Below are 20,115 nucleotides of genomic sequence, written 5' to 3' on the forward strand. Positions count from 1 at the left end.
AACAATTGAGCCCAATAATATACAATACCGTGAATTGTGGAATTATCTAAAAAGCACCCGTGATCTCTACGACGCATTGCCTCATTCCTGCCTGGTGCTATCCATCTCTTACTATTGTCTTCATTATCCACCTTGCCCTGGCGATCATCAAAGCCATGACATTGCTTTGCGTCGAGGATGACGCCTGGGATATAGATACGGCACGGACTATGTACGACCTGGCGGAAATTCTCCAGCAGTTGAGCTAACTCTTCGATGCAGCTGGACACATTGAAAGCCTCATATATAAATAATCTTTCACGGTCGACTCAATCTTCAGACTATGCGGAATCACATCGAGGAATTGAGGGACAAACCAATCCATGACTAGCCCTGTGCCCCATTCAAACCCAGCATTAACAGAACCTGCCACGCACAATGGAGAGATGGAGAGGGATTCGACCTGGAAATCTGGGATCGATGGTCAGACTTAAGTTACGGGTTTACAGCTTCTGGGATGGCCTGCCGTGGTGGCAGATACCTTTTTCAATACAAGTTCGGGTTACTGTTCGAGCAGATATCCTTGCTCATTCTGCAATACCGGTTACCTAATGGCGTCACACATAACAAGCCCGGGTGGTCTAGTGGTATGATTCTCGCTTAGGGATGGCATCTCGCCTACAAACCCAAGCATATCTGCGAGAGGTCCCGCGTTCGATCCGCGGCTCGGGCCTGGTTCTTTTTTTTTTCTTCATTATATATATATACATACATACAATCACGAAGACAAGCAATTGGGAGATATTTTTTCTGGATGTGTAAACGAGTGAGTGGAATGGTTTCTCTCTTTGGTTGATGTAAACTAAAAGCAAGTCTGCATGCGCATCGGCATCATTCTCGCCGGGATTAGTGAAAGGGGTTGTTAGACCCTGTCAGCCATCCGGAACCGGAACATTTTATGTTCCGGCCCGTCTGGCCCCACAACTCTAAATCGACGACACCCGAAGAAGTACAGGAACCATCCAATAGAAAAGGAGAAACCCGAGGAGCTCCCTGAAGCTACAGAGGAACCGGCTGAAAGATATAGAGACTTCTTGACGCTGTACGGGAAGTCTTCAAGAGAGATCAGCTATAAGAAGAACTATTTAACCTGTAGTTAGATAGCTTTCTAAAGAATTTGACTTCTACTTATCTTTATATATTTTAAGTAGTTCTTAGACTCTCGAGCCTGCCACATTTTGAATTCTATTTCTTTAAGAATTATTTATTGAACCGGTATTAACCATGTATTATAATCATAATATATTAATAGATTTAGTAAGCCAATCTAATAGTACTTTTTGTAATAATATCATAAAATAGTTGATTAAAAAAATTAAAGAATTGATTCTTTAGAGTGCTCAGATACAGCATGCCCTCTTTTAACAGGATTTTATAATAGATAATAAGATTTAAGCTAGTATCTAATAAATTAAGCAGTTTAGTGGTAACTGATTTTCACTTTCTTAAATATTTATTATATTAGTCCCTGTACCGGTACTAATATCCTTCCAGAAATCAGTTAAGATAAAGAAGTCTAAGCTATTAATCTCTATTAGTTTCAATAGAAAAGACAAGAGCAAGTTCCCAAGTCAGTTTAATAATATATAAGTGAAAATTAGGATTAATTAATAGTTTATTAAATTGCTAGTTAAATAGATTTAATATATATTTATGCTCCTGGACAGAGAAGCCAAGATAAAGATTAATCTCTAGATTGAGGCTAAATAAAAAAGTCTTATCCCCCTAATCATAATTTTGATTAATTATCTTAAGTTAATTTATAAGAATCTTATTTATTAAAAGAAAATTATCAGTAAGCTGTCTATATTTTATTAAGAAAACTAAACAGTTAATAATCTTGTAAATATTAACAGCTTATTAATCAAGACTAGTGATTATAATTAGAAGAATATAAATAAAAAGAACCTTCTGTATTAAGCCCTGAATGATAATATTTATTAATAAATGATAGATATTAAATAAAAGACTGACTTTGAAGGCTTTTATTAACAGATTAAGTAATAGATGAACTGATAGAGATTAACCAACTCTTAAAGTAGCCTAGATACTTCAATATTTAGATAAGTAACTTTATTACGAAGATAAGCTTGGATAGTATTATAAACTGGAAACTAACTGCAGCCAGTACTGAACCTGTCTAATAAGTCTAGTAGATGTTAAAGGAGACCCTGAACTAGTGTAAAAAGTAGAGACTGTGTCTCTACTATAAAACCTTAGATTATCATATTATTAAGTATTTTTATTTGTTTTAATAATGTTTTTTAAATAAAAAAAGTCTAGAGAATAAGAATTTTCAGGTCTTATTTAAGAAAGATCCTGTAAAAGAAGTTAGCTAGAAAGTTTTAGTAATTTTACAGATCTCTTTAAAAAAATATAGCTTTTTTAGATAATTATTTAAGAAAGTGTTTACTAGTGGATTATAGTTATAAGAAGTTTAAAAATAAAGTACAGAGATTTGAAGATTATTACACCTTCTCTATACTAGAGTTAGTTAATAGAATTCATTTTATAAATACCCTGATCAACACTGGCTGCATGCCGTACGGAAAGATCAGCCAGAACTTCATTGTCAAACCCTAGGATCGCTTCTCCCTGTTCCTGTTAGCTTAGCTCCCGTTCCGATACGTACCTTGTGAACTGAATCAAAGGTAGTCAGGTTGTTGACTATCTAAAGGTGACTTGATCTGAACAGAAGAAGAGAAGTAAGGCCAGATAGTGCCGCGCAGCTATCCGTAAGTAAGTGCGGACGAGTGTTGTCGCTAAGCTTTACCAAACGTATGGTTACTTAAAGACAATTGGATTGAGCACGAAGAACAGAACTAGCTAAGTACATGAAAGAGTGTCCTTATATCCTATCCTTCGTCATGGCGTCGCCATGATATGTCATGTCGCCGATATGTTATGTCGTAGCGCTGCCATGTCCTGTCGTAGCGCTGCCATGTCCTGTCGTAGCGCTGCCATGTTATAGCGTGTCGGTGACATGTCCGTCGTGGTCACGTGTTGTGTAACCGTCCCGGTTTGTAGGTTGCTCTGATCGGGATTCTACTCGATAAGAGTCCTTGCCTTCCGGACGTGGCCTTCTGCCTAACGTATCCGCCTTACTAGTTTGTTCAGCTAGCAGGGGTCTGTAACACTTTTTAGTTTTTTATAATCTAGATTTTAGTAAAGTCTATACAGATTCCAGTCCATATTTTAATAATGAATCTTAAGTATTTAATAAAGTTAATTGTTACGGACCCCTGCTAGTTAAAGCTACTAGTAAGGCGGACTCGTCAGGCAGAAGGCAACGTCCGGACTATCAGCGACTCTTATCGGGTAGAATCTCGGTTTGAGTAACCAACACCCGGAACAGCTACGCATCACGTGACCACGGGTATATGAGATGGTATATTAACGGGTATATGGTATATAGTATACAGTATACGGAAGGGTATACAACTTGGTATATGAAGGATAGGATATATAAGGACACTCTTTCATGTACTTAGCTAGTTCTGTTCTTCATGCTCAATAACACTGTCTTTAAGTAACCATAAGTTTGGAAGCTTAGTAACAACACTCGTCCGCACTCACTTACGGATAGCTGCGCGGCACTATTCAGCCTTACTTCTCTTCTCTTGTTCAAGACCAGTTATTCCTAGATATTCATCAGCCTGATACATCCTCGATTCAGTTCGAAGGTACGTATACCAGTGAAGCTAAGCTAACAGGAACAAGGGAAGCGATCCTAGGGTTTGAAAATTATAAATATACTTTTCTTTTAATTCAATCCAGTATTTATTTTATTAAATTTAAACTTAATATTATTAAAAAACGATTTACACTCCGCTGTGATACTAGTTTAAAGCTATCTTATTACTATCCCAGCTAGAATTTATTATTATATATATAATCTCTCTCTCAGAAAGAGCCAATCTCCAAGATAAGATTAATCTTATTAATCTTAATATTAATTTAAACTCGGTATTATTCATGTAAAAATTAAAGACTTATTCTAATATCAGTTAAACTGTAATGGACTAGCTATATTATTAATATCAAGATTAATATATTCTTAAATTCTTAATATAATAAATTTTAAGATGGTTGCAGGAGAGTTTAAACTGAATTAGTTAAAGATTACAAATAGATTAGTAGCTGCTCTGCCTGGATTACTATTAAAGTTTAAATCCTGTTTTCTTTCTGTATTATTTATATTTAAGTTATAGTAAATATTAGAACCGCAAGTAATTAATCCAGAAGAAAATCCAGTCTGGAGCTGAATAAGTGTGGTTACATTCTAAATAACAAGCTAACTTTTAGTTTAATTTAAACTGAGAAAATAGTTTTAATATATAGTTATAATATTACCGCTCCAGGTATTAATATAAGTAGGATACTGATATGTTTTTAAAATCAGTAACATATAAATATTATGATTTCTTAGTTTAAACTTAATTAAAAATGTAGTAATAGCCAGAGTCTTAAAAATATTATTCTTATCTTCTTTATTATTTACTAATATTATATTTGGATTATAAACCGGAGGTTTATATTATATATTTTTAACTTTATCTAGATTTAAACTTAAATACTCAACCATCTTGATAGAGTCTCATTGAAGTTTGTAAAAAGTTTGAACTGTGTATTAATACAGTAGAAAAAATAGAAAAAGATAGAAGAAAATATATTAAGAAAAATATGAATAAAAAAGATATAGGATAGTAAAAACATATATTTTCTATTAATATTTAATTTCAAGACCTACTATAATCAATACAAACATAATCTATACTATAAACAAACATCAACACCTTATAAACTTTTTGTAATATGATGGTAATAATTATAATATGTTGGAGTGGCTACTAAGGCGATTCAACCGTGTAGAATGAGATGGATGATGATCTAGCTAGGGGCCTCGTAGGCCATCTATATGGACTAACTAGCGGTGTAGGGAGGAGTGTCACGTGACCCTACGTTGCCTACCGGCGTGGGAGCCCATCGGGGATCCCAACATAATATTTAAACCAGTCTACTTACTCTATTTCTAACAAGTGTGGAGATATACTATATTATATTTAAATATAATTACAAGAGTTTAATTCCTGAGATTATATAGATCTGCAACTTTATTACTTACAAAAAGATTATCTCTATATAATAAAGCTTATCCAGTATTATAAATTTAATAGAAATTCTTAACACTGGATAAGCTCAGTCACGTGAAAACCTCGTCTGATATTAGGAATTCAATAGCTAACACCGGATCATCTTTTCACATGGAGCTCATCCAGTGTCAGGAATTCTCTGACACCCTCACACTAATTTCTGACCCCCTCGCAACTGGGACCCTACCAGCCAGCAACCAGCATACCCGAGAGGGCATGTCAATGTAGATAGTTATCTACCCTCGTGGGTATGATCTCGCCGGCAAGATCCCCGTGCGCAACTAACCTACTTTGGGCGTTCCTGGGTATGCGGAACCAGCATACCCCCGTGGGTATACCCAGAGAATGGATACTCGGTGATGGTATTCCGCACTCGGCCGATGGTTTGTCATATTCCGTGGGGGGGCTGTAGTGGAAAGCTAGTACCCTCAATATCCCCAGAGAATCCGTTGTGTCATGAATGCATTATAGTAATCAAAATGGGTGGTAGGATGCCTCGAGGGTTTGCACCGTAGATATGGCCTACACCTACAATGCTTGTTGGTAACGTTGGAAAATGTATTGATGCTGCCACACATGTTATAAATTTCTCTCTGCGGTAATGCATGGTGTATTTAAACCACTATAGGCCTTAATACTCTCGTATTGTCGAAACGTACCCTCCAAGCTCACCAAGTCACTTTGGATAGCAAACTTTCTTTCACATACATAGCTGCCAGTATCATACACCTCATATGACATCTCCTAAGAATGCTAACCCCCATTGGTAAGTCCATACCATTCAATCAACCACCAAAATCTCTAACAAATACCAGGTATTGACGTTGGAGTCATGTACTCATCCGTTCCTGCCTTACAACATCACAGGGTGCATGTCGTTCCCGACGCCCAAGGCCGTAAGAGGATTCCAACTTTTTCGCTTATTCAGGACCAGGAATTGGAATCGACAAATCCTCCAGCCGATGGCCTTAATGAGATGGATCGAACCTATGCACCAAGCTTCACGCCACCTCCGTTGGATGAGCAACGCCTTACTATACTCTTCGCTAGACTGAAGGCTTAGTCGATACCTACCGCGATATCTCAGAGTCTTTGAAGGTGATGAAAGTGGTACCGAAGCTATCGGAGCATTTAATCTTACGACTCTGCGCTCTTGGCCCTCTGTCAACAGTGAACTAACCTTAAAGACAGCGGTAGGTGTGGACGCGGATGGCATAGTAGTGGCATTACTTGTGTGCCGAGACTCTCAAACAGGCACAGAGATAACCGTACTTCTGGACAAGAACTTCCCTTTGGAAAACGACAGCGAGAATCGCTAGAGTGGCCACTACAACTTCACGGCGACGAAGTTATAAACCAAGGGGTGAAGGACCTTAAGAAGGATTGGTAGTTATACCGCTAGCAAGTCGGTAGGAAGCCTTGCATGGGCATGGTAGGAGAAGCCTATGACTTTATGAGATGCATTTCACTATCATCTTGTATATTGTGACATGTTGACCAAAGTAATCGCTCGATGGTTGAGATTTTATATCAGTCCTTATGTCGTGCTGATTTACACCCGTAATTCCCCCCGACTTCAAATGATGCTGATCGGGGCTTGGGTCTGCTGAAAGGGGTAGTTGAAGATGAAGCCACATTTATCTGATTTATTATACACAGCATGATGACTTATTCCAGATTTCTATATGAGAACAGGCTTAGCAGCTACATGCTGCTCCAGTCCTAGCTGTGTGTGTAGAAGCGGTGATCTTGTCTTGCCCCATGATTAATCAAGAAGCCAATACGATGAAATTCATCACTGAGGTTTAGTGATATACACAACGTTAGTAGTGGCCTTTGGAATACGCAGATAAGCATTGCTTGAACAGGTGGGCGGAAAGCGAATGAAGTGGGTCACAACGCCTTTCAATGCGGTTTATGATGACCCATATTTCAAAATTGTCCTTGTAGGTGAGGGTCTAGAACATAAGAGATGTGCACGTTTCCCCCGAGACCCCCTTCTATCATGTTTGTGCGCAAAGTAGGCGCCGCCATCTGGATGGTCATAAAATAACCCCACTATGATACCGGCTCTGACCAGCAGAAAATTTATGGAAGCGGAGATAGTGTTCAATCTTAGTGTGCTTTTTGTTACTGTCACTTTTAACCGTCACTATAGATATATGGGTACCTTCCTCGTGGAAGATACATTGAAGTGTTTCAGTTTTTTGTATGATTTTGGACTTCGAATAAAATTCCATTACACACCTTTACGAAGCCATCAACTCTTGATACTGCATATCATATGGCGGAGGCCGAACCCAATGGCATTCGATTGCTTTGCCGGCCCTCGACGGCGGACTTCCCTCTCAGACGCTTTCATCGAATCCAACACCAATATGCAAGCACCTTACTTATTCAGCTATATTGGATCAGCTTGTTTGGTACCATTCAGGATGAGAGTACCCACATGCGTGGACTATTGGATGCTCTCGATTCACTCAATGAAGAAACCCGTCAATTGAACATCGAGAAAAACCTGGCCCCGGACCTTGGAATTGTGGACATCGATATTTTCCTACACGCATGGAAAAACCGGAACTTATGGTCCCATTTACCAGACTTCTGTCGACTACGCTGCTATCCTCTAGAAGGGTCACGTCGACCACCGGTCCTCGGCTCTGATTACCAACCCTACCATACCCATTATTGGGAGCTCATCGACAGAAAAGCTCCCGAGGCTCTTCTGCAAATTATCTGGGAGCTACGGAAAACGGATACAGACACAGACACAATTGAGGATACTGAGATACTTTTCGAAAGCGCTGCATGTGTTTTCAACAGACGGCTTGGTCGCCTACACAAAATGCATGGAAATGGCGCATCTGACATTGGGTACCTCCGACCTGATGAGACCATCATAGCCTACCAAAAGTTGGAAGACTGTCTAGCTGTACAGGACAAGGAGGGATATCGAAAATGTCGCAATAATCTTCGCTACAACCAGGCTTTGTTTGGGTATCCGGCAGGGTGGCTTCCGGGTCCGTATGAGGAGGAAGCATGCCAGAAGACTTCGGAAATTTCGGATGTAGTCTAGGCTCTACTCGCTCTTACACTTTTTTTCTCGTAGCTCAATGAGCACTTCTTTCCGTTCCATTAAGTTCATATCCATTCAATATGAGGCACGTGGGGAGGACTTGAAGTTATGCGCTCTTCATGACGCGGAATGTCGCCTGTAGTCACCGAAATATGCTCAGCTGACCCAATGTAAAGTCTGAAGAGCTAGAAGTCTTGGCTATAGTTGCCAAGCTACTGTAAATGTTGCAAATTTCTTGTCTAGGGGTATGAAATCTTTTACTGCTGTCTCTGTTACATTGATGGATTGCGCTGAGCTGACTGAGGCCGTACATAGCAGTGCGATATTACCGCGTCTAAGATGAGGACTGAATCCTTAAATTGGTCATCTTGTGCATTCCAGAGGACTTTAGGTCAATAATATAATTGTCTCACTAAAAATATCTTGCTGGGCCTTTGTGAGTTGCTACCACCGCTAGCAGATATTTAAGTTTAAGATGAAGGATTTCCATTGTGTTATGTTCCCACAAAAGCCAAGCGTAGCTAAAGTACCTCGCATTGTCCACTGACCCTTCTTTTCTTTCTTATGCTGGACCGAACAGCATGGTTGAATACCTCATCCACATTTGACTGTTCGCGCGCGGAGCATTCAAGATATGTATACGCTCCTATCTGCTTCTGTAACGCACATGCCTATGCCATCAATGTGAGCTTTCATCTAGCAGAGGCATAAAACTCACTGTTTCAATCCCGATACAATCCTCCAACGGGTTATGGCGCATGTCCATTTTGCATCCGACAAGGACGAGAGGAGTATTCATACAAAAGGACCTAATCTCTGTGATCCACTACATTCATTAGTGCAAGTTCACAGAGACCGTCGCTGTCCCCATGCCATATGTCTGTAGAGCCTATCCAGTGAGGGAGATCAACACCCTTACCTCACCCTCAATGCGTTTGAATGAATCTCTGTCATTAATAGCAAAGCAAAGGATGATAGCATCAGCATTACCGTAGTAAGGGAACGAAGAATACGAAAGGTGGGATTTCCAGGAGTATCGACAAGTTTTAGTTTCACATCCTTCCCATTCACTTTGACATTAGCCAGATGACTGTCATAGACAGTTGGCTGGGGCTCCTAATGTGATCGTTAGATCAGGATATAATCTGAAAACCTGGCACTGCTGACCTTGAGGAATTCTTTCCGCATATATGCTCTATAGGTCTATTTAGAGATGTTACCTTCAAGCAGTACCTAGTCATACCTAAGCAGGGAGGTTTTCCCCGAACCCCTTTCTCCCACTACCATAAATTCAAGTTGTGTTGGAGACATGCTCAAATGTCTTTAAATCGATCTATTTGATTGCGAGTCGTATGCAGAGTCATAATTTATATGAAATCCTATCGCTCTGTGTACGTGAAGTTGGGTCGGAACCTCGGGAATATTATAGGTTGACACGGTGAAAGCATATGTGGACAAATAGATCTTATATATTCACTTGGTGTCTCTATTTACTTATGAAGTGAATTTCAGACCCGTATAAAGACCAACACAGCATGGTTACAGGATCGTATACGGTCCACTGGGTTGGTGGTAAACATCAGTTTTAGGAGGAATTTACCGTGCCAGCCCAATCCATGGTCATGCCTTTATAGGTCTAAACAGACCACGTGCTAGACCGAAATAACCTTTGGCCTGTCTTGCGTATGGATACTGTCGGAATTCGGAACACTACAAAACACGTGGTCAGCTCCATTTATCCAGCTTCTGTATTTATCCAAAGCTCAGACCCAGTAAATGGCCAAATACCTTTCATTCATCACACCTCTTTCAATCGTACTCTGAGCCCTTCAGTAACACAACATGAATTCCCATATAGATGGCTGGCAGGAGGAGTCACCCACCAATGCCACTTACCTCCAGATGTACGATGACAATGAGGTTACTCGTGTGAGTACAGGTTTACAAAGAAAGTACTCATTAACTCATCTAACCAGTTCCAGATTGCAGCCAACCTTGCAAGAGCCCTAAACGAGATGATGTCAATGGATTCTATCTCTGTATTCGACATTCTCTATCGCACTCAGCAACACCTTGAGCCGAACATTGTAATATATTCTCTCAATCCCAACGGTCGTTGCTTTACCTGTTACGGATGTAAGTATCCCTTCTTCTACAGCAATTGTCGGTCAGCCTAGATAGTAATCTCTGGGGTCATAGGTCTGGTCGACAGTCTAAACCTTCAGTCGGGCGCAAAGTTACCTGTTGATCTGCAAGCAACTCTTATTGATTCACCCACAAATTTCGCTCCAGGATTGAACGTAGACCAGTCTCCCAGTAACTACTATTTGGAAGATGTTTTCCTATCTAACTTACCCACTATGCCTAATTCCGTGATGGCATATCAGGACAACAGCAGTTGGGATACTTGGATCTGCGATGAGTGCTCGGAGAGTAATTTGAGTTAAAGCATTACTGGTTTTATAGCACTGTCTTCAATTGTGAGCTTGAGATGTCTGTCTTATTCGTCTGGAAGATACTACACCAAACAGCAAGTACTATTTCAATAGCTCGACCGATTTCTATCCGGGAAGCAAGAGATCATCATAATTCCGGACACTACACATCAGGACTTGCTTAACAATCTCATCCCAGCGTCCACTCTTTTATATTGGCCCTCCGAAATTGCTCGGCATTGTATATGTATTTTCACTATCTGTTATTGTCTATGGCGGCCGTCCCAGAAATTCCCTAGGACATGATCACCCAGCCTCGATAGCCTGGTAGGTAAATCTCATTTATCTTGTTACTTTAAAGCGGGCCGTTTATTCTAATACATGTTTCTCTCCCACTGACTATATTTGTATACGCTAAATAGTTAGAAAGGGATTGCGTAAACACTTTTATCGCTGATACTACTTACATATCCAAGCAGTTGCAGAATTGCTAGACCAAAAATGAGTCAGCCCTATCTTCTGGCGACTCCAAAACTGCCTTGTAAATAAGGAGCGATATGGTCACTGAAATAAACAGAAGCATGGTGGCAGTGAGCCAGACTGCGAGTTGTATCTCAACCTCCGTTAATAGAACCATAGCTACTCTATCATAAGCTTGTGACGGAGACGTATCCGGCGGGGTATTACGGAAGGAATATGCGGGGGGGGAGAGGGTATGCTTTATATTATTCCACGAGCACTGGTCACAAATCATCTCATTATGTCAGTTCTCAAGGCAAAGACTCTGTATTGGGATTTCAGGTTCCATGGGCCCCGCCGCTCTGTGTCAGAATATTGCAAGACAGCTCAAAATCCTCAAAAGATATGCAGTGGTGAGAGAGCGAGGGCATTCTATACCAAAGCACGTTAGACTACGGAGTTCTTATGTAAGAGAGCATTAAGACTTTGCAATCCATATAAAGAAGCCAATAGCCGGAAGCATTTTGACATGCCAGATCGACTTCATTTCTTGCCCAATCCCAACACTTAAGGCTTGGTTGAACTATTCGAAGACATACTGTTGATCCATCCTTTCCCTCTCGAGTGGCATTACATGTCAATATCATCTGCTTGTCGCGTACGTACCATATGTAGTCAGCTCAGACCTGAAACATTCCAATGCCGATAAGACAAGAAAAGAATGCACCTTGTACGCTCTCTGGTGCTCTGGAGTTCCAAAGAAACCTTTTCAGTGAGATAGATGATGGCCTTATTGATCCACAGATAAAACGCCTCGATTGCTGTCTGCGGCTATGGAGGGTTGCGGATGCGGGATCCAGAACATGGACGAATATCAGAGCCCGATCATTGCTGCAGATGGTCTATAAAGATGAAGCCTTAGGATCCGAGGTATTTCTTCTCTGCGCTCTTGGTATGAGTGTGACGAAGCTGGGATCACTTTGCCCAACTGGAGCTCTTGCAGAGATGCGCAAGTGGTGGAGGGGTGTGGAACATCCTTTTGGTCTATCATGCACGGCTAAACGTTGGGAAGAGAATAATTGGGACGTCTTTTTGTTATTCTCAGGGTATGATCTTCAAGACTGAATGGGCTCACAGATGGCTAACTTGTATTCCTACAGCAACATAGGACCTTCTTCACCTCCTACAAATATCGATCTCACGGTTGATGATCTTCTGAGCTTTATACAAGCCGAGGCTGGGTGTTCAGATCTGACATTGACATGTTATCCCTCTGGCCGCCCTTTACCAGCTATCAATCTTGACCTGGGTGGTAAAAGCGCGAGGATAGAACTATCTCTCGAAGCTTGTCAGGCGCTTATTGAGAAACGCCTTATTTCAACGCCGATTTGGGAAGTGTTCCACCAGCCCATCAATAAAGAGCCTTAGCATAGCAGATAGATATTTCCGATATCAACCACAACCTAGGGATCTCTAGGCTGCTCCGTCGAATACCAATGTTAAAGACAGTGAATGCTGATATAGTACCATGTTAATCAATACAATCAGACACATTAAAGCGTTACAATTGTGATCCAAGTTTATTGAGACATACGGAATAATCCAAGAAAGGGAAGTAAATCCCTACCCACGGCTTGCAAAGACTTGGGACCCGGGTGAGACCTATCATGAAATCAGATGAAGTTTAACGGTCATGTCAATCTGATCTTTCTACGAATAAACGTGTTCAACCACTTGCTATATGTGTAAGTGCGTCACAATTGGCTGGTATTACATATTGGGATCGATCTACCTTTGGAGCTCTTCCCCCGGCTGAGGATATCTTTTTTGGTCCAGTTAGGAGCTTCTGTGTCGGTTCCCACGATCCATGGGCAGACCCCCGAGGCGTCGGGGCCTCTAGGAGATTACAACCTTGAGTGCTTTTTATCACTTAGGCCTTACACTGTAATGCAAGTAGATGATAGGATCTCTGATTGATCTATCATCATTGAGCCTAGGATTGAGCGAACATAATACGTCTTCTTCGGGGCAATCTACGGAAACAATGAACTTGAAGACTCAGCGGGAATGAGTATTGCTTGGCAAGCATGGCTGGCCAATCCTTATCTCGGAACTATTTACAGTTGTTCAATTAGCTTCTAAGTAGCACTGCAAATTGGTTTAGTAGAGCATCAAGGAAGCATCCTGGTGGTCATGGGACGTTATGAGGGTGGGCTGAATCACAAGACAATATAGATAGCTTATCTATGCATTAACACATGCTCTCAGCAGAGCGGAGGCCTTTGGAGCTCTAATGTTGATGGTTTGACTTCTGCAAAGCGTGCTTGGTTGACGTGGAGTCCTCAATTTGGTCCGGAATAAATGAGTATGCATCGAAACGGTTTCATTGCTTATATACTACCAGCACTTTTGACATAGAAAGGCCTTCTAAAGTCCGGCCTTAGTAGTGACTGGGTATAAACTAATCAACAAGACAATGTACGCGGCAGAACGTGCAAACGCAATATCAGAGCCACAGCGGGTAAGTCATGAAGTTGAGTCATGAATGACCTGCGACCAGCCTTCCCAATGTTGAATGAGACGGGATACAAAGGCAAATTTCAGAAACTCGATAAGAAAAGGGAGAAAAGGCAAAGGCGAACAGTCACACCATGCAGACATGGCACAGGCATCAAGAGAACTGTGGTCTTGTGAGCTCCGGATTCGCTGTGCGGGGTCGGTTCAAGGCGCGGTAGAGAAATCCTAGCATCATGAGATGAATACTTTTATCACCTTGAATCTCTCTACTCCGGTCAAACCAAGCAAGCCTCGCCAGGACAGGATTCTGGTGGTCCTCTAGCAGCCCATCAGTGTCTATGATGGCAAGGTAATTCCAATCAATGATAGCTCTATCTTGAACATTGTGTTTCTTGAGATATCGTCTTAACTGCTGGGTGAATTCCCGAGCGTTGTATAGTAACAGTGTGCTACTTCTGTCTCCTGATGCGCGATCCACTTTATTCCTATCCCCGGTATCGGCTATGGCTTCGGCGAATTCCGTCCCTTTTAAAAGATTGGGGGCTTTTATTTCGAGCACAGCAACTGGGAAAGGGTTGCCAGTTTTAGGGTAGAAGTTCCAAATATAATCGGTTCTCATAGCGGACTTGGACGACTCAAGAGATGTTTTGATGTGCCCGTTCTGTAGCTTTTGGTTTATAACCAAATTGATATGATGGAGGAAGTACAGAATGCTTGCTGTCATGGCATCTGCTTCGCTTTTCAGGGTGCCTGGTAGCTGCTTGATCGCGGTTCCACTCAGCTTATTCTCCTCCTTCTTCTTCTTGCTCTTCTTATTGTCCTCCTTCTTGTCCTCAAGCAAGTCGCAGCCTAATTTCATAAGGATTTCGGCGTCTTCTTTCTTGAGAGCCCGAAAGGCTTCCACTCTGGTAGTTGTGTTGTTCACAGTTACACGCCTGTAGACTGCGTCCTTATGCACCGCCAAAGGCGGGAGGGGGGAGAAAATGGCTTCATGAAGAGATTTCTCAGTCATATTGAAAAGCACCAGTTTCATGAAAATTGAATCTGACTTGTGTTTAATACTATAAACATTTTGTTCCATGTCAACATATATATATGTCCAAGGGAGGAGGATGATATAGTATTCATAGTGGTGTAGTTCTGCAAATATGTAGAAATGTCAGTTGAAGCTAGAAAATTGTAGAAGGTTTGTTGATATATGTGGAAATCATGGTGAAAAATTAAAAATGAGTAGAAGTTAGTGAGAATGTATGACAATGAGTGACAATGAGTGACAATGTGTGACAATGTATGGCAATGTGTGGCAATGTGTGATAATGTAGGATAATATCATGTATTATCAGAACACTGACCTAAACTAGGTATATGCAGGGGATATCTGGGAGTAGGATAGAGTACGTCAGCGTATAACTGGGTACAGGGGCATACATAACCCAACTTCCCCCCCAATCCAGTATAGACTCATCTAGATGACTACTATCACATCTTTCTCTGACTGCTCCTCCACCTCCACTTTTCTTGACATCTTTCTTAAAGGCAATAGAAAATGGCTGACCCTTTCACAGACGATTATAACACATTGCATGGCATCCCAAAGCCATCTCTTCCTTACACTGAAGGATTTGAAATGTCCGTCGTGGAACATTTCCCACCAAATCCTCGGGTCATCAAAGACTTCTTACTTACTTGGGAAGAATCCTTTCAGCGATAAAACACCGATGTCTTGACGCGCTGTCTTAACAAGGAGCCTCTTCCCGGTCAGATGGGGTCTGTTGCCCTACGTCTCAAGATCCGCAAGCACATCCGGGTCTGCGATGGAAAATCCGCCCAGTTAGTCCTTGTGGATGTAATTTCCGGTCGACTCCCTGGAAATGCGACCTCTGTGGTGGCCAAGATTTATGACCCGCGTATTGGGATCATTATTAGGATGACGTGGACCCCCTTATATAATATTATAAAAAATATGCCACGGAAACGGCGGCTTATCGACGTTTCTAAGCCCGAGGGACAAGTACCGGGATCCCCAACTTCTATGGGTCATACTCAATGGATTTTACTCACCCTGACGGCCGTCATTGCACAGTACGACTGATACTTATTGAGCTCGTTGATGGGTGTACAATGAATACCCTGGACCCAAAAAGCCTGTCACAACTGGTCCGGAAAGCCATCATGGAACAAATTATCACTGTGGAGTCACGTGTTTACGAGATTGGGGTTGATCATTTCAATACATATCCGCGGAATGTCCTGATAGAAGGATTGGAGATGGGTCCGTCGAGAGTGCATATCAAGTTGGTTGATTTCGGCCATGCAAAAATCGGCCGATCTCCTCATCCAGAACAAATTCCGGAGAGTCATTATCTCGGGGGGACATCCATTAGCCCGATTCTGAGGTGGACTACAGATGGTGAAAGAGAGCCCATGGATAGCTACGATGAGTGGGTGGATTGGGACTGGAATGAGTGGATTTTTGAGACGTATTATTCAGATATCAAAGATATCACGCCTAAGATGTATACGTGGTTGCCATTTCGTATGGAGTCAATGATCGTCTCCAGAATTAATCAGGGTTGATGTTTGATTCTGTTTCTGTGTCTGGCAGTATAGCATCACGCAAGAATGCCAGCATAGGAGTATGCGTGTTGAATGCAAAAACCCTTTTTTGCTGCCATTTCTTAAACTAACAATTCTTTGGCCCATTCCCATACCCCAATCCACAACACAAACCTGTGTAGTTAGATAGACAACAAACATATCCATCTAACTACAATTTTCAACCCATACAAATACCGAACTCTATCATGAGCCTCCACGCTGACGCCAGGCCTCCTGGAAACATAACTCCAACGAACCCACCATTATCAAACACTAGGAATCTACCCAACAAGGAATGGAAAAAAAATCTAGATAGCATATCCCAGCCAAAACACCAAACACCAAACACCACATGAAAACTTACCCATCAATCAATACCCCACCAAATCAAGCGAACCGAACCAGAATCTGTTGACATACAAGGACTGACCTTCACCCAGCTGTGGCTTTTAGTCTAGTTGACAAACCGGCTGCTTATAAAATCAACACAGATCATCCGGACTATATCAATATCAATCATTACCCACCCGTGAATAACCGCCGAAATACCCAAGATGAATTTAACCCCGTCCGTCCATCCCATTCGGCATACTAACCACCATCCTTCCTCCAAAGAGACCTAATCCTCCATTCCTTCCATTCCTCCCTCTCAGAATCAGCTACTCCATACAAGCCACAATAGGCTGGACCCATCTATACTAGTTAGTCCAAGTACTATCCCCCCACCCAAGACAACCCCATCATCGAACCACCATCATATCCAATCTAAGCATGGGTTCTATTCCATTCCATTCCCTAAAATAGCCGATAAACGATCCCACCAATCCCATCCCCTAATTTCCCATCTCCACCCGTCACTCTTAGCCGCAGCCGCAGCCTTGTCCAAACCCCAACGCTTCTAAACCCATTCCATCCTCAACCCCATCCTCAACCCCATCCGCACCCCGTAAGCACTAAACACTAACCACTAACCACTAACCACTAACCACAGCAATACCCACAAACACGACACATCACAGCACAACACCTAAATAAATAAACCATAAGCACAGCACAGCCTCACCACACTCAACCCCATCAGTTAAAATAATGGCGTGATCTGATTGATATTAATTAATAATCAATCATCTACAGATAGTTCCCATTTCCCACTAATTTCTCACACCGTCGGAAGAGAATCCCCAGCCTCTTCTTCTTACTCAGCCTCAGCCTCAGCCTTGTCTAGCCTACTACTGTGTTTTGATTCCGGCGGGGCGGGGCTAGTACGTTCTTGGTAGCTTAGTGGTAGATACTAGTTCATCTACCTAGGGCTCAGCCAGCCTTGGGTTTAGGCTTATGCTTATGCTGAATGACTGTAATGCTGAGTGGAGACCAGCCGGTGGGTTCCGGTCCTGTCGGTCTCTGGTTTGGTTCTGGTCTTGGCGTGGAAACTTTTTCTCTTATTTTTTTTGGGAGACTGGGCTAAGAGTCTTAATAATGTATGGATGATTGGGAAGTAAGTCTGGGAAGGATGTAATGAACAAGATTAAGAGGGGATATTTTGTGAATAAGATATGGGAATAAAATTATGTATTGCTCTATACAGACGTTGTAGCCAACTATATAGCATCCAAAATCAAGAATCAAAAGAAAAAGAAAAAAAACATGCATCATCACGCTAATGCTATCCTTCATACAAAAGAAAACATCCAACATGCAACATATACAAGGGTATGGTATCTACACAGCCATAAACACCGTCACGGCGGTGGCGATCAGAATGACCGAGTAATCTAGCGCGCTCTTCATACCCGCGCTAGTGGCAATCAAGACGCTAGGGGCATAGGTGCCCGGGTCGGTGCTGTTGGTTGTGCCGTTCCAGCAGTAATCGGTGAAGCAGGTGGTGCAGATATCGGGAAGGGTGGTGTTGGTGCGGTAGGTCGAGCGCTGGAGGATGGCGCAGGCGACGCAGGAGGGGAACTTGGAGTCCACGGTGCCGTTGCCGCGGGTGACTACGTTCCAGCCGTTGGTGATCACCGAGTCGCGCTCCTCGTCGCTGTAGGTCAGCTTGAAGGTCGAGAAGTTCGAGTCGTAGGTGTAGGGCGAGTTGGGCAGGTAGATGACCAATGGCGCCTTGCCGGAGATGTTCTTGGGGTCGCAGCCGAAGAAGGTCGGGCGGCTGTTGAGTCCCAGGTTGACGAAGGTGTTCTGGTCGGGGATAGCAGGGAAAGAGGTGCCGTTGGCGACGCTGGGCTCGAGACTGCGCTCGTAGGTGGCCACCAGGGAGGTGCCGTTGGGCCAGTAGTAGTCGGTGTCGGCGGAGGAGTCAATGGCGAAGATGACATCCACGTCGCGATCGGGCTGGATGAGCGGGTGGAGAGGGACGTTCTCGCCGTCCTCACCGCCATCGACGACGTCCAGGGTCTTGGTGGTCGCGTAGGCTTCGCTGCTGTCCCGGTAGCCCGAGAAGGGGTTGGGGGAGTAGAGAGCGATATCATCGTTGCGCTCGCCGAGGTCCTCGAGGATGTCGCTAAAGGCCTCCTTCAGGATGGTGGGGATGCTGGTGCTGTTGATGTCGAGGAGGAACTCGTTGAAGAGGGTGGAGGAGGAGCCCATGATAAAACCCGCGTTGTCGAAGCCGCGCACGCAGCTCGAATTCTCAGCGACGGTGCCGTTCTCGAAACGCGAACCCAGGTATTCCAGCGGGGCGAAGGCGTAAACACTGGGGTCGAAAGAGCCGAATTCCCAGGGGTTGACCTCGTAGACCGTGGAATTGGTCTCGACAATGACCTCGCCGGGGTTACGGCCATCGGCGACAACCAAGGGCATCGGGTACTGACCGTTCTTGAAGTCATCCATCAGAGCAATGGAGGACCAGGTGTAGTCAGGGCCACCCTTGTCATCCGAGGCATTGACCAGCTGGTAGGACAGCGCACGGCCCCAGTAGTCGGTAAAAGACGTGTTGAATCCCGCATTGGACTTGCCGTCGACCTCCTCCGTGATATCTTTCCAGTATTCCACCGTGCTGACGATCTGAATGTGGTCGAAGTTGGGCCCCACGAGCAAGGACTTGTCGAATCGCCAGACCTTTTCGCTGGCTTGCAGCTCGCCGATACTGCTGAAGTTGTTGACGAACATCGATCCGACCAGCCAGCTACCACCACTCAGACCAGCGACGTAGGTGGCCGACTGCAGCAAACCACCGAGCTGGCCGGAGTTGGTGGTGTTCTCCGTGCGACTGTCAAACGCCTTCAGACCACCGGCACCGTTGGTGAGCGCGCGATAACCACCACCGGACGCAGCAATGGCAATGTTAGGGATATTGGAGATGTTGCTGGAGTGTTCGTTGATGTAGGAGGTGGTATCGAAGCCGGTCAGATTGAGCCGGCTCAGGAGATCCTTCATGGGGGTCAAGGTCGCATTGCGACGGACCTTGAGCCATTCGGTCTCGTTGGTGGAGAGCCCCGAGGCATCGCGAATGCTAGGGCGTGTGGAAGGACAGGTCACGTTGGCAGGAGTATATCCATCAGGCGAATTAGGCAGGGCACGAACGATCAAGTCGGCGGCGACGGAGGCGATTTCGGCCTGAGCCTTTTCGACAGGGATGGAGGCTGCGCTGGCAAGGCCAGCAGTGGCTGCGGCGAGCAAAGGCAGCTTCATGATCGGCAGGCACGACGATCGGACAGGTGGGGAGGATGAAGACACCGGCAGGACGGGATAAAAGATCGAACAGGAATCAATCCTTATAAGTTCTGAGGGATCAGGTCAACCATCGGGAACAGCCACATCCGCGGACCGTCCGGAAGGGCTTGGGCAGCTTGGCAATCCACCAGAACCACCAACAGGGATTGCCAGAACA

The 20,115-nt window shown here is 43.5% G+C and overlaps 6 protein-coding genes and 1 non-coding gene across 7 annotated transcripts; 5 read left to right on the top strand and 2 right to left on the bottom strand.

Moving 5' to 3' along the window:
* The first annotated feature begins 609 nt into the window (after positions 1 to 609).
* Positions 610 to 712, top strand: BO94DRAFT_t281. Its single transcript has one exon. It is a non-coding gene; the product is annotated as a tRNA-Pro (tRNA).
* Positions 713 to 5,942: 5,230 nt separating this feature from the next.
* BO94DRAFT_590166 (uncharacterized protein) lies at positions 5,943 to 6,255 on the top strand (the record flags this gene model as incomplete). The annotated part of the gene is made up of 2 exons (XM_025615997.1): positions 5,943 to 5,958; positions 6,008 to 6,255. The coding sequence occupies 2 exons, from the start codon at positions 5,943 to 5,945 to the stop codon at positions 6,253 to 6,255; spliced, it is 264 nt and encodes an 87-aa protein (XP_025462745.1).
* A 1,221-nt stretch (positions 6,256 to 7,476) lies between these two features.
* Positions 7,477 to 8,268, top strand: BO94DRAFT_590167 (uncharacterized protein; the record flags this gene model as incomplete). The annotated part of the gene is made up of 1 exon (XM_025615998.1): positions 7,477 to 8,268. One exon carries the CDS (start codon positions 7,477 to 7,479, stop codon positions 8,266 to 8,268), a length of 792 nt encoding a protein of 263 aa, XP_025462746.1.
* A 1,842-nt stretch (positions 8,269 to 10,110) lies between these two features.
* BO94DRAFT_550565 (uncharacterized protein) lies at positions 10,111 to 10,715 on the top strand (the record flags this gene model as incomplete). The annotated part of the gene is made up of 3 exons (XM_025613497.1): positions 10,111 to 10,197; positions 10,245 to 10,404; positions 10,468 to 10,715. The coding sequence occupies 3 exons, from the start codon at positions 10,111 to 10,113 to the stop codon at positions 10,713 to 10,715; spliced, it is 495 nt and encodes a 164-aa protein (XP_025462747.1).
* A 2,996-nt stretch (positions 10,716 to 13,711) lies between these two features.
* On the bottom strand, positions 13,712 to 14,691 carry BO94DRAFT_609147 (uncharacterized protein; the record flags this gene model as incomplete). The annotated part of the gene is made up of 1 exon (XM_025616572.1): positions 13,712 to 14,691. The coding sequence occupies one exon, from the start codon at positions 14,689 to 14,691 to the stop codon at positions 13,834 to 13,836; it is 858 nt and encodes a 285-aa protein (XP_025462748.1). The 3' UTR covers positions 13,712 to 13,833.
* A 1,001-nt stretch (positions 14,692 to 15,692) lies between these two features.
* Positions 15,693 to 16,151, top strand: BO94DRAFT_438154 (uncharacterized protein; the record flags this gene model as incomplete). Its single annotated transcript, XM_025607496.1, has 1 exon — positions 15,693 to 16,151. A coding segment is annotated over one exon (459 nt), but the record flags the coding sequence as incomplete, so codon positions are not given.
* Positions 16,152 to 17,996: 1,845 nt separating this feature from the next.
* BO94DRAFT_550568 (lysophospholipase family protein) lies at positions 17,997 to 19,916 on the bottom strand (the record flags this gene model as incomplete). Its single annotated transcript, XM_025613498.1, has 1 exon — positions 17,997 to 19,916. One exon carries the CDS (start codon positions 19,914 to 19,916, stop codon positions 17,997 to 17,999), a length of 1,920 nt encoding a protein of 639 aa, XP_025462750.1.
* Positions 19,917 to 20,115: the final 199 nt, after the last annotated feature.

The sequence above is a fragment of the Aspergillus sclerotioniger genome, assembly GCF_003184525.1.
Source record: "Aspergillus sclerotioniger CBS 115572 chromosome Unknown BO94scaffold_38, whole genome shotgun sequence".
Lineage (NCBI taxonomy): Eukaryota > Fungi > Ascomycota > Eurotiomycetes > Eurotiales > Aspergillaceae > Aspergillus > Aspergillus sclerotioniger.